Source organism: Symsagittifera roscoffensis, chromosome 3 (assembly GCF_963678635.1).
Source record: "Symsagittifera roscoffensis chromosome 3, txSymRosc1.1, whole genome shotgun sequence".
Classification (NCBI taxonomy): Eukaryota; Metazoa; Xenacoelomorpha; order Acoela; family Convolutidae; genus Symsagittifera; species Symsagittifera roscoffensis.
This window is the reverse complement of record NC_087064.1, coordinates 8,331,853-8,359,724: the sequence shown is the minus strand read 5'-3', so window position 1 is coordinate 8,359,724 and position 27,872 is coordinate 8,331,853. Positions and strand designations below refer to the sequence as shown.

At 34.1% G+C, this 27,872-nt stretch overlaps 1 protein-coding gene across 1 annotated transcript in view; it reads right to left on the bottom strand.

The window, feature by feature from the left end:
* Nucleotides 1-23,958, bottom strand: part of LOC134842277 (uncharacterized) — a 50,001-nt gene extending 26,043 nt beyond the window's left edge. The window contains exons 1-3 of the mRNA XM_063858547.1: nt 23,303-23,958; nt 18,956-19,144; nt 1,499-1,661 (exon numbers count right to left, since the gene is read on the bottom strand). Coding sequence (XP_063714617.1) covers nt 1,499-1,661; nt 18,956-19,144; nt 23,303-23,507 — 557 coding nt within the window. The 5' untranslated portion in view covers nt 23,508-23,958. The remainder of the gene's footprint in view (nt 1-1,498; nt 1,662-18,955; nt 19,145-23,302) is intronic.
* Between the last annotated feature and the right edge of the window lie 3,914 nt (nt 23,959-27,872).

The following is a 27,872-nucleotide window of genomic DNA, read 5'->3' as shown; positions in this document are numbered from 1 at the left end:
AAAATATGATTTTTTTTTTTGTGAAAATCATCCCCCCACACGCCATATAAAGTACAAAAGGATAGATTTCGCTCCTTGTAACAAACCAATTATGGCAAATAAGCTTCTTTCAACCAATTTGGAACGATTTTAAGACGGATTATTTCTCCGCTTACGCGTTAATAGCGCGAAATATCGCGCGTTAATTGTCCCAAATTGGCCAAAATTGCAATCTTTAAACCCCCGTAACTTTACGAAAAGTGATTACAGGTGAAATATCTTTTCAAATTTGAGCTCAGGACAACAATACCTTTCGAATGGTATTAAAAAATTCCGTCAAAAAAGGCTAGTTAAAAAGTCGAAGTTTGTCTGAAGAAAAAAAAACCCACCCCGAGCACAAATATTCCGTTACTTTCGTATCGAAAGTCGGAACAATAATACAAGAAACGCCGACAAAAACGCCAAGACGAAACTTCTGAAAATTATTTAAGGAATTAGTTTTAGTTTTGAGGTCAGAAGTATCCCAAAAAGTTAGGACGTTGACCAATAATGTTGTTCAAATCCAAGTAGGCGGCAGTCTTTTTAGGTCAGCGAATCTGACAGTTAATTATCCAAAAAATGCTTATTTTGACATTTCAAACCAATTTTAACTCATTTGAGCGCTCAAAACCATATCGAAAGTCTAACAAGACTGCTCGTATCAGGGCGAAGCCCTGAAAGTTCCGACTGCCTTTTAAGGTCTATGGAGAATTAATAAGATGAAAAATTTCAAAGTAATAAAAAAAAATTTAAAAAAATTTTGAAAACATCCCCCCACACGTCATATTAAGTACAAATTGATAGATTTTGCGCCTATTAACAAATCAATTATGGCATATAAGCTTCCTTGAACCAATTTGGAACGGTTTCTAAGACGGATTAAATCTCGCTTACGCGTTAATAGCGCGAAATTTATCGCGCGTTAATTGTCCCAAATTGGCCAAAATGGCAATCTTTAAACCCCCATAACTTTACGAAAAATGATCACAGGTGAAATATCTTTTCAAAGTTGAGCTCAAGACAACAATAGCTTTCGAATGATATAAAAAATTCCGTCAAAAATGGCTAGTTAAAAAGTCGAAATTTGTCTGAAGAAAAAAAACCCCACCCCGAGCACAAATATTCCGTTACTTTCGTATCAAAAGTCGGAACAATTAACCTGAAGATATTGTTTTCTGACCAAGTAAATTGCTCAAGCTTCCCAATATTTCTCCGATTTCAAAACTTTGCAGTTTAGTTGACCTATTTTACCTAATAGTAAGCCCCCACTTGATTCAAGAACAGCAAACAATAGTATTTACTCGTTTACATAGCTTGAAATAAACGGTAGGAGATTATCAGGCCTTGCTGCCTGTTTCTAATCCTCCTAAAAAGAGCATCAACTTTCAATTATTAAAACTCAATACTAGGAAAAAAACGCTGAAGAGAGATTTGTTCAAACATTGTAAACAGCTGTTGTGGAAGAGAAAAATAAGCTAGCCTGAGGGGGTATACGATGGCGATGAACCTCTCAGTTGCGTTGAGGACCATAAAGAGGGGGGTGCCCACTTGGTAGATGTTGAAGAGCATGGCGAATGCCTGGCACCCCACCCTACCAAACAACACCTGCTCGAACTGCAGCTGGAACACTAGCGGTGTGATCACTGAAACATCAAAGAAGCATCGCATTTAAATATTTTCGTCTCAATTTAATCTCAAGCTGAGCCTCCCCCTTAAATAGACTAAATTAAATTCAGCCAACCTAAACCAATGGGGGCGGGGGGGGGGGTGAAAGATGTTATTTAAATCTTTCTTAGTTTTCTCTCAAGTCGAACTTTATTGAAAGCGTACCATATAATTGAAAGCGTACCATAAGCGTACCATTCGTGGTCAAAAATGTTGGCATTATGATCGATTATAATTACACTTTGGGACCACGCAATCGATTATAATTTATTATCATCCTTTAATTTTAGAGAATATAAAATCAATTATAATCCGTTTAAAATCCATTATAATGGATTATAATATCTATGAAATGATCGGTAAAAATTTCAGCTTTATTATCGATTTTTTTAGTATTTCATGGAGACAGACAGTCGCCTTGTCGTCAATATGTACTAACTTAACTAGCGGCGCAGAAAAATTCAGTCAAAATGGGGTAACTTTATACTGTTTTGTGAGAGCTCAGAAAATCAATTTTGTCGGACCTAAAAACAAAAAGTCCAAAATTTAAAACTTATTTTCAAAACCGCTACCCTACCCCCCCCCCCATTAGAAAAAAAAACAGCTAAGTGAGCCACATTTGTAGACACAAGGAGTTGGATTTACTCAATTGTCAGCACAGCGGAGCTGATTGTTTCCCTGCTTATTATGGGTTTGAAAAAAAAACGACTTTTTCGAGGGATTGGTAGAAAACAGGTAGCACAGTGATTGGGGACGAAGGGGCCAAATTGTTGGTCTCCAATTGGCCATGGAAAAGGATGAGAAGCCACATCTTCTAACAATTGGGCTTCTACTTGGGATCCACGTAGTTCAATTTTTCGGGAAACCTCTGGGACCAATCGCACTTAAAATGAGCGCATTGAGGCCCCCCCTAGAAAAAAAATGAAAATCATAGATCCGTCATTGATTGTTGGATTTTTATTACAAATTTGTGGTTCGCAACTATTGTTCTGCATCATGTACGCCAGTCAAACCAAGAAACATTCTGAAATTAAAAATCAAGAAGTTCATACCTTAGTGCATTTTTGAACCAACCCTTGTTTTGGATATAATTTATGCTAAATGACTGTTTTTCTCTCATGCTTTTTTTAAAGGATGAATCGCCTTAAGTTAAAATTGCTTGTAAAGTGCATAAAATTATAAGTATTCGGGTTTTTACCAATCTCAAATCGAAATTAATTAAAGTAGGGGCAATTAAAGTAGGTCTACAATATAAGCAAGGTTCGAATTAAAATGTTATTCTACAAGGGGACCAATTTTTTAGCAGCCAAAATTTTCGCAGAAAAAACATTAGAAATGAGTCTTTTGGCAGACCAATCTAATTTTACTGATACATAATTGTTCGACAGACGTAACAACGACTTAGTATGTTATTGTGCTAACCTGGTAAAACGATTAGCTCACATTTTGTCCACCTTTCTGAAAAGCGGAACAAAAAAATTAGCTGCAAACACTGACTCATTGACAAAAGAACCAACGTGCCGAGTTTAGGCGCAGTGTAGTAAGCGGTTGCTTCTTGACAATGCTGCGCTTGAAGTTAACATTGTGACTTGATACTTGTTTTGAGTCTGCAAAACAATCGGTTTTTTAAACAACCGGTCTGCTAAAAAGCCCAGCACCATTCTACATTTTCAGCAGTTCTCAAAAAATAAAACCAAGGGGGCCATTCAATAATTTTGGCAGCGGTTTAAAGTTTGATTCAGTAGGGAAGCTTCACAATTTCAGCAGTGCTCAAAAACTCAACAATAAAAATAATTTGTTTAATAAAGCATTGCAAAATGTTTCAACCCGGGTCCGAATTGGTCCTCATTTAATTTTTTTCCCTTGGAGGAAACTTAGCTGAATGAGCGTTTCTGAGAAATTGAGCTGAATGAGCCTGATTTCCGCAAAAAAGCTGTATCACCCTCAATTTTAGCGAAATCGGCCCAATTATACAATACAGCTTTGAATGTTGCTGAATGAGCTTAAGAATTAAAAAAAAAAGCACTGAGTGAGCCAAATTTTCAGACACAAGGAGTTGGATTTACTCAATTGTCAGCACAGGGGAACTGATTGTTGCCCTCCTCATTATGAGTTCGGAAAAAAAACGAGTGTTTCTGGGGATTGGTAGAAAAGAAGGTAGCACAGTGTGTTGGGATGAAGGGGCTAAATTGTTTGTCTCCAATTAGCGATGGAAAAGGATGAGAAGCCACATCTTCTAACAATTGGGCTTCTAGTTGGGCTCCACGTAGTTCAATTTTTTGTGAAACCTCTGGGACCAAAAGCACTTAAAATGAGCGCATTGAGGCCCTTCCTATAGAAAAATAAATAGAAGTAAAACTGAAAGTTGTGACTAGTATTTGTGGCTTATTATGTTTCTTCATTTTTTGAGCATAGATTATAGTCAACTTCTGTTTCGTCACAAACAATCATCGCAGTTTGAGTGAAGCAGGCTGAATCAGAAGTATTAGAAGACATATTTTTCAGTTGTTTTGCCCCAAATTTTTACGTAGGATTCACAAATATTTAAAACAAGCCAATAATATTTTTTGTGATCAAACGCTGTATAAAAACTGATAGTTATCTGGAGGAGAGTACTGCGCAGAGCAAAAAAGTTTGTAATTTTTTTCAACAGTTGTAACATTTTTTTTACCAGAGTTGAAATCCATTTTTTAGCATATTTTTTTTCAGTTTGTTTTCTTCTTTTTTCTTCTTCTGTTTTCTAATACTCTTAGAAAAGGGTGACAAAATTAGGTTAAAAACTCCAAAAATGAGAAACATGAATAGCATTGTGAAAAGTTTTGAAAAAAATAATGTCAACTTGTATCAGAAAAAAATTGAAGGGGTCAGCCTCTCAGGAAAAATTGACTACTTTGTTACGGAAACAGTAAAAATTCACACCGTGTTTTCTTAACACATTGACTTTTTTAAATTTTTTTGGGAATCGGAATCATGATCTATAAGGGTTACGTTTGACCTTTTTACGAGTATTCTTTGACGTAGTCAGTTTTGGCATTAAAAAATAAAAATTAGACTCACTCCATATTTCTCTTTTACTTTTTAAGAGTGTTCGACACAAAAATTTTTTTGATTTAATTCCAGAATATAGAAACTATAATTGATGAAACTATACACTATTAAAACTGAAACTATACACAATATGAAACTATGCAAACTGTACGAGCTTCATGACTACAAGTAATGACGTCAACTACAAATAAAGACCAAAAATATTATAAGTAAATACTCCAAATGCAGAAACGAATCAAGTCTTTTTTAGTAAAAACTTTTTTCTAAGCTAAAACAATAATTTCGAAAAAATGTTACAAGCAAAATAGTAAGTCTTTGTCTATAACTTGATCCCTTTAAGTTTACACAAAATACTAAACATATTAAATTATCATTTCTTGTTTTTATGTGGTAAGAGATGTTTAAAAATGTCAAAATTTCAACCACTAAAATTTTCAAAAAAAAAATACTTGAATTGATAAATTTTCTTTGGTAATTGAACACCTTTGCTCGGATAAGTGTTCAAAATCAGTGTATCTGCGAACTTTCTTAAACCCCTTTTTTGTGAACCTATGGGTTTTCTTTTTGGAATAAAATTTTGTATTTTGTGTCATTATACAAACATTTAAAAAAAAATCAATGTTTAAGATTTGGTGCCACTCAGTTTTTTCCATAAAAGTTTATTGGCATAAACTTCAACCGCGAAAAGCCCGAGAAAGACCTTGCTTCCCACGTCTTTATACCAGATAATTCGTGGTGAATCTGAATGTTTCGACTCATATTTCTGGTCAAATTATTGTCTACATAATTATGAGCATAGTTTTTGTTCAACTTGTAGTTCATCACTACAAAATATATCTAAATGAGAGTGATGATTCATGCGTGATCAGAAGTACTAGATATCAAAAGAGGTGCAAAATTGCACTAAACCTAATCCAATTTAAGGTCTTTTTTTCAAACTTGTGCCCATTCAAATGACAAAAGAGGATATTTAAACGCCTAAAACGGATTGAAAAAATTATTTATAACTGACTGAGAGGTATTTATACTGAATTACAATTAGGGGCGCAATAATGGAACGATGTGCAACTATATTATAGCGCCGGAGCGGAAACGATGCCCATTTTAAGTGTTTCCTCCGTGTATTGTTCGACCAATAAAGTTTGTAGTTTACCTTTTACCATCAGCTTTACATGATTTGGGAACAATACCCAAAAAGCGGTCGTTTCAGCGAGATCATTTTTCCAACCTTTACTTTTAGGGGAAAAATTCAGTGAGGTCGTCTTTCTAACCTTTACATTTTGGGGAAAAGTCTTTAATTAATGGAGGTGAACCGAAAATGACTTTTTCAGCTGATTCTCCAAAATTTTACTTAGGCTTCACAAAATATCACAAGCGGACCATTAACTGCTTTTGCATCAACTGCTATTTAACAATTGGTAATTGTCTGAAAAACAGTACTACGAAGAGCAGAAAAAATTGTCACTTTTTCTCTTTTCAGAACAATGATTTTTTACAAAGGGTTGATCACCATTCAAAAAAGCACCTTTCCATTCAGTTCTATACAAAAGCAAGTAGCACAGAGTGTTTCGACCATAGTTTAGAAAACTACGATTTAGACAGTTTTTTTTCCAAATTGGCGGTTTTTCTACTTGGTGTGATAAAAAGATCTGACGTTTAAGTTTAGTTTAGGATTGTTAGACAGTATAGGCAAATTGAACAAAGATTTTCTTGAAAAATTATTAGAATAAATTTTTAAAAAATTTGAAACAAAGCTAAAAATTTCCAAAAACTAGTTTTGCTTGCTTTGAATTAGGTTTTAAGGTCTTGAATTAGACAGAATTGCAGATTTCAGCTGTTGTAAGCCTGCTCCCTTGTATTATTTGCCCGAATTAAGGCAAAAAATCAAAGTTTCAAACCGGTTTTTCTCGACACTAGAAAAAAATTTCAAATGTGGTTTCAATCACAACTGAAAGGGCTTTAATATGAAATATCACTCAGCACAGTCCGATGATTACTTGTGGTACTTAATTTTGCGTGTGATCGAAACAACAAGGGCAACCGGTTGCCGTAAAAATAGCACAGATAATTCTGACCACAGAAAATTATTTGAATCAAAACAAATTTCAAGACAATTTTTCAAATTGCTAATTAATTGTTGAAAAATTTTTTCACAGATTTTTTATTTGAAACTATTTCTTCTTCATGTTTTTTCTTGTAATAAAAAATTGTGGAAAAGAGCTAATTAAATAGATTAAACAACTCCAAAAATGAGAAATACTTACAGCGTTGTTTAAATTTGTAGAATATAATCATAGTAATAAGAACAATCGACTGGTAGTAGAATTAAAATTCGATTCATGACCGATAGAGCTTTAATTTGACTCTTTTCGACTTCATCATTTTTGGCTAAAAAAAAATAAAAAACCGACTCACGCCATAGTTTCTGTTCACAATTTAAAATTGTCGGAATTAAAAATACTTTGGATACATTTCCAGAACATTGAAACTTTACTTAATGAAATTAAACCCAATAGAAAACTATTCAAAAAAATTTTTGTGCGACGTGACTACAACTAAATTTTCTAAAATTCTGCAGAAAAACAATCATTTTAAAAAACCATCTCTATGCTAAACCATAAATTTAAAGAAAAATGTTGCAGGCAAAATATTAAATTTTTGTCTATAATGTGGTAGCTTTAATATTTTCACAGAAATTTAAAACATTTTAAGAAATAAGTGTTTTGTGTTAAACCAGAATTATCATTTTCTTGCTGTAAAATAATGAGATAACCTCAAATCTGTTTTTTTTTAAAAAACAGGCCACAATTTGGCCTGGTGTGGCCACAACAGGCCATTGAAAAAAAGATGTGTAACTTTGGTTAACCCGGGTACTTAGAAATTAAGAAACGTATTAACAGGCTTATAAAGTTGAAACAGATAAAAAAAATGTTCCAAAAGCGACTATATAAGCTAAAAACTGAAAATTTCTTCAGAACATGCTGAACTCCCTTGCAGTCAGTTTGGTATAGAATATGCATGCCCATAATACACAAATTTGAACTCTGAAAGTCAAATTTAGTAAGTCGAGAACTTAATGATGTTTCATATCTGTTATTTAAAATCTGAAGCCTTATTTATTACTGAGGGCAGTTATGTTCTTATATCTTTTCGAGGCTGGCGCCGCCTGTTATTAAGAAAAGTCACCTTCAAAAGACGCCAACATTTTTCATTTTTTTTATTAATTCGCAGGTGTTATCATTTGTTACGGAACTTGAATAAATACAATAAAAATTACCATTCCAATTTCTAGTTTTTGCACTTAATAGAGAAAACATTGGAAATTGTTGCAGTTTTAATGTCTTGATTGCAGTTGATATTTGCTTTTAATAAATCAAATACAGGCAATATAAGCAAAACGTGAGAAGGAGAGGACGGTATTTCTGTGACATTTAACTGTCCATCTACCAGGGGAGGATCTAATAAATCAAAATTATTGCTTGACAAAGACCACACTTGGCAAAACATTGGCGAAACACTTGACAAAAAAAAGGCCAGCAAAATTTTCGAAATTTTTTTTAGAAAACCCCCAGCCCCCTCGAGAAAATCCTAGATCCGCCCCTGTTTACCTGTATGACTTACAGTGTATGGTCTTTTAAAGTGTATGGTCAATAAACATTTAGTCGACTTGAGAAGTAGATAACAGAAATCTATTTTTAAAGGCCCCTTAAAAAACCTAGATCTGTCTATAGTATGTTCACTTGGCCAACCCGCACTGACAAACTTGAGATTGAAATCGGTTTAAATCGATTTTAATACATATAAAATACTGTATAAATATCAATCCACGATAGCCCGTTTAGACACGTAAAACGATTTGGAATGGATTAAATGGATTTTATTGCGTAAACAATGATTTTAAATAATTTTTCGCAAGGTAATGAAAATCATCAAAATCTCAACAAAACTAATGTAACTTAACTATTCATTTTGTTTCGAAGCTTGAGCAAAGTTTCCTACTCAAAAACCACTCACTGAGAGCTACAGCAAGCAAAAGTCACTCAAGGAAAATTTTTAACAAAAAAAATTGCATTTAAGGGAATCGCTTTAAAAATTGTGCAAAACTAAGGGTTCCCGTTGAAATGAGAAGTAAATATCAAATGTCATTTTCATTATAAAAGCACTAGGCTCAATTTTGTTCAGCAAATAACATTTTATTAAAAACTCAAATTAGAAAAATTCTTTCATAATGCAATTTTTTTTGTTCAAGTTATCCTCATATTTAATTTTTAGTCCTAACATCAAAAGAAATGTCAATTAAAAAGCATTAATTAAAAATTTTTTTCCAATGTTTCTCTATTGTTTCATAGTCTAGAAATTCCGAACACAATCGGTATATTTTCTGGATAAAACGAGTATACGAAAAAGTTGTTAAAAAAAGTAAAAAAAAAGTAAAGCTGATTCAATTGTTACTAACATTTGTAAAAATGGAAACAGAAAAAAATGACAAAAAAAATTTAAATTGATTTAGAACGGTTTGAATTCGATTTTAAGTTTCATTTTTGTATCAAATTAAACCAATTTCAAATCGATTCAAATAGAGTTTTTTTATCTCTCAGCTTCATTATCTGTATAAAACTGATTGCATTCCAATTCTTATCAGTGCGGGAATGTTTGATTGATATTAGGAATGTTAAATGTATATTTTCTGTCTCCTAATTATTTTCACAAAAAATTTATAAGAGTCTTAAAATTTGATCTGATTAACCAGCAATCATGATGATAAACATCTGAAAAAGACATAAGCAAGCCGAAAATATTACTTTTTCCTCGCGTTAAACTCACAGCAAAATTCAACAGTGAATCAATGCAAACGCATAATTTGACATCGACCAATCAGATTTTGATTGGTGTCAACACGCTGATGAATACCGATTCATCGCTCTAAGCACTAGACAAATCAGTCATGTAAAAAAAAAGAAACCACGCTGAGAATAACTAACTCAGCGCTGATTTTGTGTATTATAGCACTGAATTGGCGAATAATTCGCAAAATGATTGTTATTTGATTATTAAAATGAGCCGACGCAAAGTAAAAAAAAGTATAAAATATGAATCAAAACTAGTTCAACCAATATTTTCGTGTGTCTCGATAAAAATTCAGGATCTACTTAACAATCCCCCCCCCCCTATGGTACCATCGTTAAAATCTCCACCCCTATAAATAAAAGCAGTAAATTAGCTTTAGCGCTTTGCATGGAGAACTCAAATTTTGTTGCATTCTGACAGGTCAAAAAATCGACCATTTTGATCTACTTAACATTTTCCCTCTTTCTTTAAAGGGTTGGAGATTCTTAACCAGATCCAAAGTTCATTATACGCAAAGATGCCACTAGAAATATTTTGAAATAAATTAGCAACGGTGAAAAACTGGCTAAGCGGAAACAAAGCCGATCGTTTTTGAGCCGAACAAAAAATTAATTTTGTAAAAACACTCTAAGTCCCCCCTGAAACTACAATGAGCATTGCGTGCAACTATAACAAAATTTGATTGCAGCTTAAACAAAACCTGCAATTTGGCAGCTAAGCCGACAAAATTTGAGCAGGCAAACGAAACTCCAACAATTCATTTTTTTCCCAGAAAACCATTTCAAATTCATACATTCCGAAAAAAAAGAAGATCCTACCGGGACTCCAGCCCCAGAAGTTAGGGTCTAAAGGCGATCACGTTTTTTCTAGCCTCTTGAACAAATGAGAAATAACCTAAAATTTGTTAAAGTTTTATCAAAAAGCATGCAAGGAGAGCAAGTAAAATATTTAAGAATCGTTTTTATTTTTTGCAGAAAAAAAGTCGAGAACCGATTAAAAGACACTTTCTCTCGCAATTGTAACGAAAAGTAAACGTTTTGATTATTAAATGTTGCTAGTTCAATTATTTGTTGCCTTTTTTGATCAAATTTTGATAATTTGGGTGGGGGGGGGGGACGTTATCGCTACATGCACCCCTATTTCAGTTTCTCGTATACTTTTGTTCTGGTCAAACACCATCACAACATATCATTGGAAAGGTAGAAATAAAAACTATTATTTTACTGCTAATTTGAAGTGTTTGTGAGCAAAGATTGTACGTCCTAACGCTAATTCATTGCTGAAATACCACTAATTTATCGCTGAAAATTTTAATTACCAAGTTACACCAAATTTGCTAAAAATTTTCATAAGACTGAACTATCAAATGATTCAGCGATGACGATCTATGAAATTACAACCCGTCACTTATATAACTGTTCCAGTATTTTCGGCCTGTTTAGAAATCATAAAAACGCTGGAGGTTAATAGTCGTCAAGTAATTCTGCGTTTCCTTGAGTGGGCAAATCGCAGGGTTTCTCAGAGGATGAACAGAAGCCTGATTTTACGCAACCCATGAAATTAAGTCTGGTTTCCATCGATATTTTGAGACTATATATCTTCCGCTTGTCTAATGACAAATAAGCCAACTGGGATTATCTTTAAAAGCCCTGCCTGATGGTAGAGCTATCTATATGCACAAGGAATATATTTTTTAAGCTATCAGTTTTGTCAGCTAAAACCATTAAACAGGATTCGAAAAAAAAAACAGTTTGGTTTTTGAGAAAAAAAAGAATTCTAATTTTTTTTCTAGATTACTTATAATTAAAATATTTTTTTTTGGTTGCAAGTAAATGTTTTGCTCAATTATATTACTGTGTCAAATCCTATATTTTGTATAGATTATTGATCTGAGCACTATTCTTCATCCTTCTATTGCTGCGAGTAGATTCATCGAAACCTTCATGAAAAACTACTTAAGCATAGTTGCTGTTCGAAAAAATAGAAAAAGGGCTAATGGGTTGAAAAAAAGAAATAGGGTTGGCGCGAAAGCCCATTTAAAGCACTGAATGCTTTTAAAGAAAGCCATCAGAGCGGCAAAATTGAACCTCAGAGGGTTTGATCCAAAGCGCCGCAAGTATGAATGTGTGCTGCCAAACTCAAAATCGATCAAAACCGAGTTCATAAGCTCCATGATTGACATTTACTGTCTCATTACAAACCTAGCTGAATTCATTTTAACACCAATTCTATGCCCCAACAATCCTAGCGATACAATTTTAGACTTCTGTTCATATTTGAAAAGGTCATTTTTTTATAGAGTCTGTTTTGTTTTCTTTTAAAAAATACTTTTTAAAATTTGGAAACTTAATTTGTTTTGCCTCTCTGAAAACTTAAAAAAACCTAGGCTGTCAAAGTTTTTTTACACGCTCCATGTACAAAAACAAAAAACTGTAAACGTTTTTTTTACACTTTTTGGTAAGTTATCAATCCCCTCCCCCTCCCAATTTTTTTTTTGAAATTTAAATCAAATCATGTTCGGCAAATTGATTTACCCTGTTTTTAGTTACCGTGTGGCTTTTTGTACATGCTTATGGTTTAGTGTCGGATTTAAGATAATTCCATTCGCTCAGCTAGTCTAAAACTGACAAAAATACTCTTCCTCAAGAATAAATGGTTGAGCCCACTTGGGTTCAATCTCAGTATAATTTTTGCCTGTCTATCTCGGTGGCACAGCTATGATAGATTGGAGGGCAGATTGAATGTATCGATTTCTGATTAACACTTGTCAGCGAGAAAGAAGGGTTCAAACGCAGGACATGCATCTATCTTTTTTGACTAATTGATTTTCCATTTTTTAATCAACATAATTGATCGAAATATGATGTAAAACCAAAACGGCCACCAGCTAAACCTTGTTATCAGTTATAAACCAAGATTTTTTAAAACCGTTTTTCGAACGCTCTCTCAATATAACAGAGGGGCGCATCCAGAAACAGGAGAAGGGAGATCTGAAAGTTACACCTGATTTTCCGTGCTTTTTAAAAGCACATAACAGACGATTCCTTGAAACTTCTCCGTTTTTAATTATTGTTTTGATCTTTTTTAATGACTACTCAAAATTCGCTATGAGTCTTAGAAGATAAAGTGGATCAAGTTCACAGACTCAAGTTAACAAGATAAAGTAGACCAGGTTAACACCCCCCCCCCCCCCCCCCCCCCCCCCTAATAGACCAAGTTAAGATCCTCCACCCCAGCGCTTAAATTAAATTGAATTTGCTAAGCGCTGCTGTAGGGGAGAGGATGTTAACATGGTCCGATAAAGTCTCTCACGAATCCTGATAGAAGCACAAGTCGAAATGTCAAAATGTCATAGCTGCCTGCATTTTTTAGAATTAACAGACTAAACTTGGGAGTAGCTCCTTGGGATCAAGTAAACATCCCCTTCCCCCAGACAGATCAAGTTAAGATCTTCCACCCCAGCATTTAATTAGCATTCAATTTGCTAAGCGCTGCTTTTAAAATGTTCGATTCTGATTGGCTGAAAAATCGTATTCGTATCTTAGAACCAAGTTAACACCCCCCCCCCCCCACACGGCTTGGCGGGATGTTAACTTGGTCCCTTCCTTTTTCTATTTTTAGGGGCTCTAGGGCGTAGACAGTTTATTTCTCTCTCATTTAGTTTCATTGAAATACTATCAGCTTACACCATTGAGCGACAATAACAATAAAACTGGTGTTTTAAGTAAATAATGGTCGTAATAAAAACCCATCTTTTAATATAAAACCTACCTGTGCATAAACCAAGTTGCATGTGCCTACTAAAATATTACGACCAATTAGATTGCATCAATTTAATTTGAGCGATTTTGTAGTACAATTTTCTTGGTAAAACTAAGTTTTCGACCGCTGAAACTTGACCGCTGAGCAAAAAACCACCCCAAGTATAAATGTTCCGCATTTGTTGGAAACTTGGTACAAAAACCGTGAACCAATTAGAACTACAGAACAAAGCAGGACATTAAAAACTATTCAGTTTTATTTTTTGTTAATTTTTTCTTTGCGCTTAATTTTCAAACAAAATGTAGAGGGCAACATGGGCTCAAGGGGGCGCCATAAGACACGCACCCGACCGAAGTACTTAATTAAAATCAGACCTGAATAAAGCCAGCGTAAAGTCGCCAGATTTTCCTCGGCTGCTAAACTAGATCTGAGACAATTCTATTTTGATCATGCGTGTGAATTCAAATATTTTTGCTGCAGATTTGACGTTTAGTCTATATGAATTTTCATCATACATTAATCACATCTCGTAAGATCTCTTTCAGACCAAATTTAGACCAGAATTAGGCATGGCTACATCTTAGATTGTCCGCCTTAGAACAGGTTCAAGTTTGATCAAAGAATATGTCCAACTGCAACAATTATATAATTACAAATAATTTTGTTCCATCATGAAGAAATAATCTAGAATGTGTTCATAGTTTTTTTTCATCACCCTATTTTGACTTTCTAAATAGCAATTTTTCTGTTTTTGACGAAGTTTTCAGTCCATCTGAAAAACATCGAAGACCTGAGCTCAGATCTGAAAAGACTTTTTTCTGGATGACGTTTTATAAAGTTATAGGTTTTTAAAGCTTTTTGTTTAGAAAACTCTATATTTGTAATTCGGCCAAAGGTGCCATCATTTTAATAGTGAATATTTTGTGCTAGTTGCACAGCAATCCGCTATCTTTGTTCTAGATGTTATTGTTTTTCCCGAAAGTAGAGAGAGCTTAGAATTTGTCAGTTTGGCCATGTGAGATACTCAAGGCGCAAAATATTTTGAGCAATCAACGCGTGAGCGAAAATAAAATCCGGCTCAGAAAATTTTCTAAAGGGATTAGAGGCATATTTGTTTGATTGACGCTTGTGTGATTGGCATAATTGTATGCCATATCTGAATGACATTTTGTCAAGATATAGGTTTTTAAAGTTTTTTATTAGAGTTCTCTACTTTTGCAATTCGGCCTGAGGTAACATCAGTTTAATGGCCAGCAAACATACTGGAATTACTTGTTTGTGCACTGAAAAATTTCATCTCATTTAGTATAATCCAACTTTGTGAAATGTATTATTTTATTTTTTTTGACGACTTTTGCACAAAAATACCGAACATTTGTGCTTGGGATGATTTTTGTGTACCAGACAATTTCCGTTCCAGTAATTGGTCATTTTTGACAAAGTTTTAAGTTAATCATCTGAAAATTTTTGATTTCCCGAGCTCAAACTCGAAAAGATTTTGTTTTTTCTATTTGAAAAATCCGGAGGAATTATGTATTCGGGTCAGTTTTATTTTTTTTTCTTTTTTTTTCATTTTTGTTTTCCACGCAAATTCAGTTACCACAATTAATCCAAGGAATGGGACAAGTTGTAAAACCCTTGTCATTAAGAATCAAATGTTATTGCTCAACTTCGATAAGTTTTTCGAAAATTATTCTTCGAAAATTATTGTTGAGCAATAATTTTCGAAAATTTCTTCGAAAATTTTTGCTCAACTTCGAGAAGTTTTTCGGTCTAACTTCGAGCTAATACAGTCAGCGTACAGGCTTACAAAAGCTGGTTTAAACCATGCAAATTAAGTTTTACTCAAGCAAAGCAGTTTTTGGAGTTTTTAAACGCATTTTTGGAATCATAATTAAAAATCAATATTTCAAAAAAAAATTTAAAGATAAAACGACACTAATTTGCAAAAAAAAATCCTTTTATTTTTGAAAGTATGTTTGGAATATTTTGTTATATTTGCACAGCAACACGCTATCTTTGGTCTAGTTATTATTACTTTTCCCAAAACGAAAGAGAGCTTGGAAATTGTCAGTTTGGCCCAGTGAGATACATGAGGCTCAAAATCAACGCGTGAGCAAAAATTACTTCTGGCTCAGAAGTTTTTCTAAATTAGAGACATAATTGTGGTTAATTGTAGATAATAGGCTTTATACGATGAACACGTCAGTTGTTGATTTAAGCAGCGATTGGGGGATGGTTTTCAAATTGTGATAAACTAAGGAACACGCCTTGAATGTATTGTACAGTAAATAACATTTACTAATATAAATAGCATCGAGGTTACTGCATGAGTAGTGCCACACTCACCTGACTACAGGGAAAATTTATCTTCAAAACTAGATAAAATTTTAATAAATAGAAATAGGAGTTTTAGTCTCAGTTTATACTTTGGTTTATGTCTGTTTTGTTTTTTTTTCTTTTTATTTCATCTCGATTTCTATCTGTCAGTTTCGGTTCCAGTTCACGTCCGGCTCTAATGTTCGATAACCAAACTTCCTTCTGAAGAGGAGTTGTTCTTGTATTGTGGGCTGCGATTCAATTAGTCGGTCCATCGTGATGATTCTTTGTTCTTTCTAGGACGTGCACTCTCTCGAACTTTGCTTTCCTCCTGGCTTGAATCGTCAGAAAACCCCGGCGGCGGGTCAAACTTCTCGTCTCCTCTTTCCTTTGGGTTTCTTCTTAAATCTATCTCATCTGTCGCCTTCTGTACTCCACTTTTCAGTAGTTGGTCTGCCAACGTATCCCAGTCTTCTGGAGCTAAATTGTGATTTTGAAGCGTATTCAGTATGTCTTCTGGACGCGTCTTTGTGCCGATTTTCTTCAACTTCTTTGTACTATTTTTCTGAGTCTTTTTCGGGGTTGAGCAAGTGGTCCCCTCTTCCAACTCCATTGCCCGTTCTGTGCTACTGCTTTTGGTATCCGAGTCTTTCTCAGTCTTCTTCATTACGACTTCCTCCTGTAATCCAGGGGATTGAGATTTCGGTCGTCCCCCATTGTTATGCTTTGCACGTTGTATAGCCAAACTTAGGCCTTCCAAAGCTCGCCCCTTTCAAAGTGACATAACAACTCGGGTTATCCTGAAGTGTTCTCACTTCTGGCTCTCTGATCTTACTTTGTGACAGCTTTTGCATCTGTTAGCTTCTTTTTTCGCCTTCGTCGCTGTCTTTGAGACAGTTTCAAAAGAGTTTAACAAAAGAGTGTAACAGTTTCAAGATGGATGTGCTCTGCAGATCACAGAAACGTTCCGATTTAACTTCAACCAGGCGCACGTCGTTTAAGCAAAGAAATTACCCTAATATGAACTTTTCTAAAATCAATTGGAAAGAGGCTAAAACATTTTTGTAAAAAACAGGTTTTAAACTTTAAAATAATTTTTTTTTTACAAAATAGCTTGCATCATTTAAATCTAGAAGGGTTCAAAATTAATTTAAGAGAGAAAATCAACTTTTAAGTTGCGCTATGTTTTGTTCACTGGTGTATTTTTTGCAAATATATGATGAATTATTATCTTCTAATCATTGAAAATGATGGAGGAATGAGGAATTAGTTTAAAAAGCGCGAATTGAACTTTCATCATTTTTCTCAAATCGCTTACTAACTCAATAGATCTAAAAGCGCATTCAGAACATTAAGGGTTTGCCTTGATACAAGCAACCTTGTTAAATTGTATTTCAATGCAATATTTACCAAAACAATACCTTGAACCGACATTTTCTGCATTATTTCAGGCATTTGTAGTGAAAGTTAGTCTCGCGAAACACACAATATCGATTCTGTTGGGATACAACGGCCTAGCTAAAAATGTATTTAGTCATGATTCTCTTTGTTTTGGATGCCAGTTTGCTCATTTTTACAGTATGAAAGAAAGAATATGCCAATTGACCCTTTTAGACGGTCTCAGTAGTAGTTTTTTTTTCAAAAAATGTTTTTGACGTTTTTAGTTTTTTATGTAAACTTTTAGTTTTTTACGTTTTTAGTTTTTTGACGAGTTTGAAAATAAGCAATTATTTTGTGGATAAAATACATAAGTTTGTTAGCCGTTTTCAATTATAAAGAGGTAAGACATTCATTTTGAGATAGTCGGGTCGTTGGAAGTATGAGAAGCACGTGACCGTTCAGAAAAAATTACGGCCCGAAGTGCAGAAAAGAGTTTAACAGTTTTGAGATAGATATGCTCTGCAGCTCACAGAAACATTGCGATTAAACTTCACTGAGGCGCACGTCGTGTAAGCAAAAAATTCAGCTTAAATTGAGCCCCATCTAAATTAAATTGAGGCAAAAAGCCTCAGTTGATTTTTTATGCAAAATAGCTTGCCTCAATTAAGTTTAGAAGGGTTCAATTTTGAAAAAAAAAAACTCTAAGTTGCGCTATATTTTGTTCAATGATGTGTTTTTCTGAAATATATGATGAATTCTTTTCTTATAATCATTGAAAGTGATGAAGGAACGAGGAAATAGTTAAAGAAGCGTGAATTGAACTTCCGTCAAACCCTGTTTCTAATGGGCTGCGAAACAAGCAAAAGATCAACGGGGAAGCCTCGGTCCAATTTCCTACATCCTTTGTAAATCCTTTTCAAATTAGCAGTTTCCTGGTTTTCAGTTTTCAAATAAATTAATTTATAAATTAACGTCAATTCAAAGAGAAAAGCAATTTGTAATCAATTCGACCTTCCGATTCTCTGAAAAAAAGGCTCGATAAAATAAATTGTTGGAGAAAAAAATGTCGATCAAAATGATCAAATTAACACGAACTGACTAGTGGAGATTTTAAGGGGGATATTTGACCCAACGATCCAACGATTTGACCCAACGATCAACGACCCAAAGAGCCCTTCTTTATCATTGTTTTGCGAAGCCCACTTTCAGCCGACACACCCTAAAAAAATTTTGAGGGCTTTTTTGGTGCCAATGATATTCAATTTGAGGAAGCGACTCCAAAATTTTCCAAAAAAGCCCAAAAACGTCCGTTTTGGCCTGTTTTTATCGTATTTGACATAATGGGGTCTTATAGAGTTTTGGGAGAGCTCGATTACATGACAAAAAATTTTTGATAGTCCCCTGCTGTGCGCAGGAAATAGGCTACGAATAAATATAAAGTTATTTTGTTCGGCTTCGAGTATTATCGAAAACTGACCGATGGTTTTATTCTAGAGCGCTGATATCTGGGTTATCGTTATCGGACTCTACCTCTTACCTAGATTAAGTTAAGATCTTCCTCTCAAACATTCAGCCCTCGATTCCGATTGGCTGAAAAATACAGATTTGAAGTAAGTTCCTCCCCCTAAATCGCTTTAGAGGGGTGACAGGAGGATAATAACTTGCTTCTGGTATTCTGAATTTTTAATGTTTCTATGATAACGCGACAACTCGTAACAAAATACAAATAGCAAAAATTGTGGATATATTGCGAATTGCGTTTTGCTGCGAGATGTCTTTTTGCGATTTGTAATTCGTTACGAGTTGATTTTTATTGGAGTTGTCTTTTGTTGCTGTCGCGCTTCTGGAGTTGTCGCGCTACCAAAAAACATCGACGACTTTTCATCTGACAGTTTTTTAACTCTATCCTACTCACCCAAAATCCCGACAGCGAGATTGATGGAGCTAAGGTTAAGCCCCACAAAGCAGGCCAGGTTAGAGTCGTGTCCAGCCGAAGTGACGCTGCGCTTGGACTGTTTGTACAGTTTGAAGATAGACATGCAATTGGCGGCGATAGTTGCAACCAGCAGAATGCACAGATACGCTTCCAGGGCCCAGTACTTGCCTAAATTGTGTTGTGCACAGAAATCAAGCTTCACCAATTCTGAGGTTAAATTAAAAAACTCTTTTTGTTCACTTCCATAAACCCTTCCCCCTCTCTCATAAAAAGGCTTTACTCTTGATTTATAGTTTTTTTCTGCCATGAAGTTTTTATCGGTAAAATCGTCGCAGATTAGCGTCTTAGATTTTATTAGTTTTTAAGTTTCCATTCAATTTAAGATTGAAAGTATGTTCAAGTTTTCACACTTAGAGGTGGGACTCATATCAAAAAAGGCACTCATAACCGTATCAAAACAAAAAAAAACTTTAACTGTGGAAAAAACTGAGAATTGTAGAGATGAGAGCCGAATTTCAGCAAACTGCACTTTCTCTTATTACTCGTACAGTGCTGATTTAAATTATCCGGAAAAAGTGAACAAAATTGAGCTTTCCAATGCATTTTTCTCAAATTGGGTTAGGATTAGACATTGAATGAAGAGAAAAAACGTTGCTCAGAATTTCACTAGAAACAATATTATGCTTTTTTTGAAATTCGCAACCAACATTTTATTTTTAAAATGGGTCATTTTAGCGTTATTAGCTAATCAAGAATTACGCTGAAACCACCAAGTTAGATTTAAAAAAATATGAAAAGAAGCTTCTTATACAGCCCAACAAAATTCTAAATGAGTAAAATTTCCAAATTTCTTTTTAAGAGAAAATGTTTTTGGTTGATAGCCAAAAAATTCTATTTTACTCTAAAAAATCAAAACATTAGCTTGAAAAATAAATCAAGCAGCTTGCGCAAACTTTTGAAATTCCTATTTTTCTAAAACTTTATTTAGTTGTGTGAGAGGCTTCTTTAGATATAACTTTTTCATCAATAAACTTAGTAGTCGTAGCGTATTTGTTGATTATACTAAAAAACAAAAAGACATTTTCTGAGATAAGTTTTGGTTACCAACTTCAAACAATGCTTCAGATTAATTCTGTTGAAAATCTCAGCAAATTTTTTTCTTTTGTCTTATCTTCACTCAATTTGAGACAAACGCGTTTGAATTTTTCAACGTTGTTCGTTGTGTCCGGTTAATTTAAAACAGCACAGTATACAGTAACAACAAATCAATTTGGCTCCTTTGTTTTGGCAGGACAGTTTTCTTCAACGCCTCTAGATTTTGAAGCCAGTAATTTCAGCATGTAAAACTATCCAATTTTATTGATAAATTCTTTTCTTTTTTCGTGATAGGTAGTTTTTTTTAGCTTTGTTCTATACCTAAATTTAGTTTTTTTTTGACATATTTCAATTAACAAGCAATTAGATCAACACAAAAACTCACTAGCTTATAACCAATTGCGGATGCAGGGTTTGCTGGAAGGGAGGGTTCTTTTTTGAAAAAAAAATTGTTTGTTTGACCTGTTTTCAAGTCAACTAGATTGAATTTTGCAGCTTTACCAAAAAAACTATGAAGAACCCACTGGGCCGAATTTTCGAACTTCTATGAATAACTGAACCGTGCCAAGGAGGGGGCAGATGAAGTGACCGCGCCCTCCTTCTCCACTCGTCCTCATCCTCAACTCTGGTTGCAAAGTAATTTTTTGATCACAAAACATCCTTTTGGTATAACTGTCCTAATTCTATTTTTGGCTGGCCGATCTCAAAAAAAATGTTAATACGCCTTTGGCGCAAATATAACTAAATTTGAGGTGAAAAGTGAGCCAAAAAAGCATGTTTTTGGTCAAAACGTTTCAAAAAGTGTTCAAAATTTTGTTTTTAGCCTACTATTGATCTTACAAAAAATTTGCATAAGATCAGTTGGTCGACTTTAAAACTTTTCTGCGAACACCATTGATCAATGGCATATAATATAAATAGCCTTATAAAAACATATAATCACTTTCATGCTCCTAAAATCTTTTAAAAAGTATAATCAAGCTGTTGAATATTCTAGAGCGCAAATGTATTATCTACGGTATAGTAGCAACAAGAACAGAAAATCTGGACGTTTTATTTTCGAGCTCTCCAAATTTTTTAACTGAAAAATTTCACAAAATTTATACATAAAAATATTTTTACAATTGCAAGTTTTTTTAGTCGATGTTATCAAAAAAAAAAACTTTTTTTTCAGAATGGTACGAATATTATCCCAGCTATTATTAGTTTGAATTAAATTAAAAGACTGACGAAAAAAAATCAATTAAAAAAAATAAGAATAGTTTCTTTTCATCTTCGATGATAGGATTTAACTTCAAAGTTAACCTTAAAAAATGCAAAAATATTTAGAATTTTTTGTCCTGATAAATTTTCATTGTACCGGCACACGAATATTTTTTGCTCTCAATAAATGTGATTCTCATTGGCCAATATGATTGTAGTCATTGAGTAGAAATCCTTGTTGATGACATGCAAAAAATTCGTTCGAAACTATGATTACAGTTTTAAAAGGAGCAAACATATTTAAATCCCGCAAGGTTGAAAAGCCGTGAAATGATTTTTTAGGATAAAAAATATTTGAAACTATCAAAAAACATTGAAAGTTTTTGACTTTTCTGAGATCATTTTTTTAATAAAAAATTTCTTCCTGTATAAAGAACGGAGTGATACATTTAGCGTCTAACTACATTTTGAGAAGACCGAATAGCTTGCCTCGATTTTTCAATTTGGAAAGATTTCTGAGCCGAATTATTTCCACTGCTTACGTTATAATAGCATAACACACAGCGATGCTTACGTGATAAAAGCGCAAAATATAAGGAGTAGAAATGATACCCAGCTGGCAGTTTTCAAACCCTGGAAAATTTACAAAAAAATCAATGACAAAAAAGTAATCGGTGAATGAAATTGTTTGATTTTCGCCTAGACATAAATTTAGTTGGTACAAAAATTTGTTACAACCTCGAAACATGGCAGAAACAAAACATACCGAGCATAAATAATCTGTCTTTTTATTCGAAAGTCGGAACAGCAATTCAGGTAAGTTTTAAAAGGCATTATTGACAAGTAGCGATCACTTGCTTTGATCTGCTCTGATACGCTTGCACAGCACAAAAATATGGTGCACGTGAATCTATGGCTGCCGCTAAAATAGATTGGTCTCTTGAGAAAATGAAAGACAGCTTCGGTTCATCATCGCGAGATGTTTTTCCATCCCCTGATTCAGCGTCCCAGATATGGAGACGTTTTTTAAGGTCTTCTGGTAAAAAGCAAAAAAGCACTTTTTAGTTTTTCTGGCAGAAATACGGTATGGTTAAAGTTTGTCAGCCGATTCCCATTTTTGGCCCCATTCTGCTTTTCGTCTCGATGAGTAATTATTCATTTTTGTCAAAATTTTGCAAAAACTAACTAATTCGACAAGCAAGAAACAAGAGGCAAGTACAACAAAACTGTTTGATGAACAGTGCAAAACCCTGAGTGTTCTGACTGCACTTAATAGTCAATTAAAACAATTTTGGATGAAAAATTGGAAAGCTAACGAATCAAGCAATCGTGTTTTTATTTAATTTTTTTAATTTTTTTCATTCATTCAATTAATTTTTTATTCATTCGTTCATTTAATCCCTCACAAGCTATTTAAAGTACAAAGGGGTGTTGTTTATTCTAGAAAAAAAGGCATATGATCTGTTTCAATTCAATTCGGAACGAATTATTCCACCACTTAACGCGTGTTGTCCCAAATCGGCCAAAATAGCATTTTATAAACCAGCTCAAAAAAAAGATCACAAGTGAAAACTTCGGTTTCAATTTGAGCTCTGGACAACATTATCTTTCACTTTGTAAAAAGTTTTAGTCAAATTGTTTATTTAAAAAATCGACCGAATAAAAATCCACCACAAGCATAATTATACCGCGAACAAGAACATAAGTCTTTAGCTCATATAAACCACAATCTGGGCTGATCTGCACTTTCACCTTTTGTCCCCTTTTGAGTGATCCGGAATCAACAAAAAACCGCACAAATTTTTTATAGCTTTTTCTGTTCATCTTATGGCGTTTGTTTTGGGCGATAAAACTTTTTTAGCGAAAAATCTGGTAGAGAGCAGGAAATCTTAAGCTTTCCACCTTGTTTGACCATCATATCAGAAGTTTTTGGCGCATGGACTTTTCTTTGTTTTCTTACACTGGGCTGAAAAACCTCAAATCAAACTTAGGTTAAAAAGAAAAACGTTTAAAAATATATATACTTACTCATACACTTATTGTCGCAATACGAGTTGTCCAAACTCGAGTTCATTTCGTAATCGGAGGCGGGCGCAGTTGACTCATTGGCCACAGAAAAGTTATTCACACCACCCATGTGACCTGAATTCAGCTCCGAAAGTTGCGACAAGTTTGCTTTTGATTGAAAAGTGGAATTGAACAAATTCACCATTTGATTTTCGTGCTGAGCCATTATACTGTGATAAAAGTACACTGTTGTTGTGAGATTTAAATTAATCTTTTGATTAGGAGCTAATCCTCGCTGAATGTAACAACCAAGCGGATAAAAGTAACAAAAGGTAGCAAGGGTTTTTTTCTTTGATTTTGTGGGTGGTATTGAGGTGTTTGGTTGAGTCTTGATAATTTCAAATTATAATAACAGCAACTTATTTGTGAATTAGGTAATTATGTGACTTTAAGAGTTCAAAACGGTGTTTAAAAAGTAAACAGAAAAAGTGTCCGTTTTTATTACTTTTTTCGGTACTTTCAACCGTTGTTTACATTTTTCCTATCTTCTTTTTTGTGCACTTGTGGATCAAATTGTAGAAAAAAGCGCTTAATCTCGATTTTCTAATTTTCTGTTTGGCTGCTAGCTGCTGCAGATTTTTTGTTCAAATTGGCGTCAGAGGCTTTGAATAAACTGATCCGAGTTGACCAATCGCGTAACAGTTGCGCCTATATACATACATACTCCCCTCAAAAGCCTTATTCTTTCAATTTATCTCAATTTTCTATATCTTTCTGCAGTTTTTTTTTTAATTTAGCAAGAAAAAACATCCCAATTTCCTTTTTTAACGTACTTCTGACAAAATTATAATTTTCCTGCTGGAGAAGTATATGAAATTAGTTGAAGGAAAATAAATTGGCTTTCAAAAAAGACATCTATCGTTAAGTTATTAAATCGATACTGACATTTATTATAATATCATTTTGCGATCAATTGAATCAGGAAAATTACAGGAAAAGACAACGCCACCGAAAGTGAAGTCTCCTTCTTACTTGAAAATTCTCAAAAATATTGCAGGAAATATCAGGCAGATTAAAAATTGATGGAAAATTGAAAACCAAGGAAATACCATTATGTATGAGTGCCATGTTTTCGATTTATACCTTACTGTCAGAAAAAAAAAATTAAAAAAAAAACAAAAAAGCGAGAAAAACTAATTGCTGAAGTTTCCCAAATTGAGAAAATTTTTAATTTGAAGCGGTAGATTGGAAAGAGGCGTTTTCTAATTAAGCTTTCAAAGGTGTCATTTTTAGCTTGTTTCTCAGTTGGTGCTTCTGTGCCTTTTGCATCACTCATGAAATAAATGGAAGATCTTGTTAACTATTCCTCCCTATGGTAAATTGCCATTTTCTCAGAGTATTGTTTCAATGGTTAGACATATTTGAATTTTGCACCTTCTAATGAATATTCCCCCTTTTGATATAAGGGGGGAGGGGTAGTTAACCAGCTCCCAATTTAATAAAAATTCAAAATAAAAAAATTTGAGCTGAATTAAAACAAGACTGCTTGCATCAGGGCGAAGCCCTGAATGTTTTGAATGAGTTTTGAGATTTTTGGAAAATCATCCCCCCACACGCCATATAAATTACAAAGTGATAGATTTTGCTCCTAGTAACAAATCAAAATATGGCAAATAAGCTTCCTTCAACCAATTTGGAACGGTTTCTAAGGCAGATTAGATATCCGCGTACGCGTTATATTGCGCATTAATTGTCCCAAATTGGCCAAAATTGAAATCTTTAAGCCGCCATAAATGTACGGAAAAAGATCACAGGTGGAAGATCTTTTCAAATTTCAGCTTAGGACAACAATAAATTTGAACGACAAAAACAATTCTGTCAAAAATGGCTAGTTAAGAAGTCAAAATTTGTCTGAAGAAAAATAAATCACACCGAGCTTAAATAATAAAGAAAGAATAATCACTTTGAGTCGGCAGCGAAAATTAAAATACCAAACTAGATTGTCTTATTGTTCCGATTTTCATAACGTGGTTTGTGCTCGGGTGGTTTTTTTCTTCAGACAAATTTCGACTTTTTTAACTAACAGTTTTTGACGACATTTTGTATATCATTCAAAAGGTATTGTTGTCTTGAACTGAAATTTGAACAGATAAATCACCTGTGATCTTTTTTCGTGAAGTTATGAGTGTTTAAACATTGCCGTTTTGGCCCACTTGGGACAATTAAGGCGCGATGTATTTCGCGCTATTAATGCTTAAGCGGAGATTTTAGCCGTCTTAGAAATCGTAAGCGGAGATTTTTTGCATAATAATTTGGTTACTAGGAGCGAAATCTATCATTTTGTATTTTATATGGCCTTTGGGGAAATAATTCTCACAAAAAATTTAAGAAAAACTCGCCCTGATACGAGAAGTTTTGTTTCAATTTAGAACAAGTTTAAGAGGCGGATAATTCTCAATACATGAGTAACTTTCGTTACTCTTTCAGCATCAAGTGCAAAGTCTTCAAAGCAGACATAAAATATTCCAGACCACGGCCAAATTGGCGGCTTTCCAACCACCTACATGTTACATATTATAGTTTTCTCGAAAATAATTAGACTGTTTTTTTCTGGTATTTTGAACTATGACAAAAAGAGATCTCCATATGATACTACACTTGATTCCTATGACCTTGCGAAACCTGAAATTGACAAAAAAAACACACTTCAGAACGCAAAAAACAACAATGCTGCTCGTTTCAAGTGCTTTTCAGGACTTCCTCTGGTAAAAAAAAAGTGATAATTTCTTGAAAAGTTTTTCGGATTTTTTTTCTTTAAACTAATGGAACAACGAGATCATTTTCGTACCAAGTAGTACCTTCTGATATCAAGCTGTGCAGTTTTGAAACCAATTTATTTGCGAGATTCAAACTCAAATAAGAAACTCCATCGAAAAACGTTATTTGAAAATGTTGAAAAAGGCCAGGAGATGAAGAGCATCCTACTTAAATATTCCTTTTTTTTCTTGAGAATGTTGGACAAAAAGAGTATGAAAATAAAGAAATATAAATTCTAAAGTGTATGATATTAAAGATAAAGTTGTTGAGACATCGAAGAAGTGGAGTAATTTTTCCTATGCTAGAAGACGTAAAGGCTGCTATGGCACAGATTATTTTTGAGAGTAAAAGCGCCGCATAGTCCTTCGTTTTTTCTAATTATCGCAAAAAGAAGAAGACAACGGGGCTGTTTTTTTTTATTATAAAAAAAGGAATTTGCAAATTGATACTTTGATTTCTTTTGGTTCATCTTTGTACAGACTGATGCTTATTTACATTATAGGCTGTAATGCTTATTTCATCAAATATTTCAGCTAATCTCAGGAGAACCTTGGATTTTTCAAGTACCGCTTTTTATAGTACAAATTTTTTCGAATTCCTAAATTTTGTAGTTTACTTTTCAGCCCGAGGCTTATTTGCAATTCATGGCCAGGTTGTTTTGATTTACTCCGCTATCACGGTAGCCAGGGAGCCAGATTGCAGGTGGTGGTGGGGGGGGGTAGATTAGAGTGTTGTTTTTTGTTTGTGGGAAAATCTAGACAGCGAAATTTAGTCGCAAAAATTTGGGAGCAGCGGAAATGAGTCGCGTTGTTGTGGAACTTGTCCGCTCCCTCTTATGATAGCTTCTCGGTTGCGAACTTTGCGCCCAATTTTTTTGGTCACGAAATCTGGAATTGTAAACTTAAGAAAAAACGAATATAGATGCAAACCTCCCGCCACATTTTATGCTCAAAAGTAATCCAGGTTGCTCTTTAGCTCCGTGTGATTTGAAGTTTTTTGTTTTGAACCTTCAAAAATTAGCGGTTTGAAATTTGAGAAATTTACATCAAAAGTACGTTGAACACTTTGACAGCTCAGTGTTTCAAACAGTCAGTCAAGTTTTATACTGTTCGCGATGTACGTTGATGTGACATTGATCAGTATCTGTTCATAACAATAGCAGAAAAAGGAGGAGGGGGGCACCTTCTCAGGCTATTGGACCCCCTGACGACCCAAGGAGTCCCCCTTTGGAACTTATCTCGCAGATTTGTAACAAAAGTCATGTACGGGAAAAAAGTCTGGTACCCGATTACAAGCCAATTGATCTCGTAAGTGAAATAATTGGCTATTAAATCATTGAAGAGAATTTTTACACTAGGCTTGCCTCCAGTGCCAGTCTGGTAAAAAAAAAACATTTTTTGAAGTTTCGATGGGACCATGTAAAATTTATCACCCAGGATAACTGAGTCAGAAAAATGAGCTGCAAAAGTTTGGACTTATTAAACTGCTATGAAAATCAAATTGCTCTGCATGTAATAGAAATGAACTTAACAAAAAATCCCATAATGTGGTAGTGAAAGTATCGAAAGCAAAAATAACACTTCTTACTCTGAAAATCTAACTGTCGTAGTACTAGATATGTCTTGGAAAGCGTCGCCAACAACCCGTTGGGATATAGGCCAAGTTAAGTTCTGATCTTTAAGGCCAAGCTTACTTGTTTTAAGTACGACACATCCCCAAAAACTGAAACGCTGATGTATTTGGAGTCTCCCTACAAATAAGCAATTCAGAAACA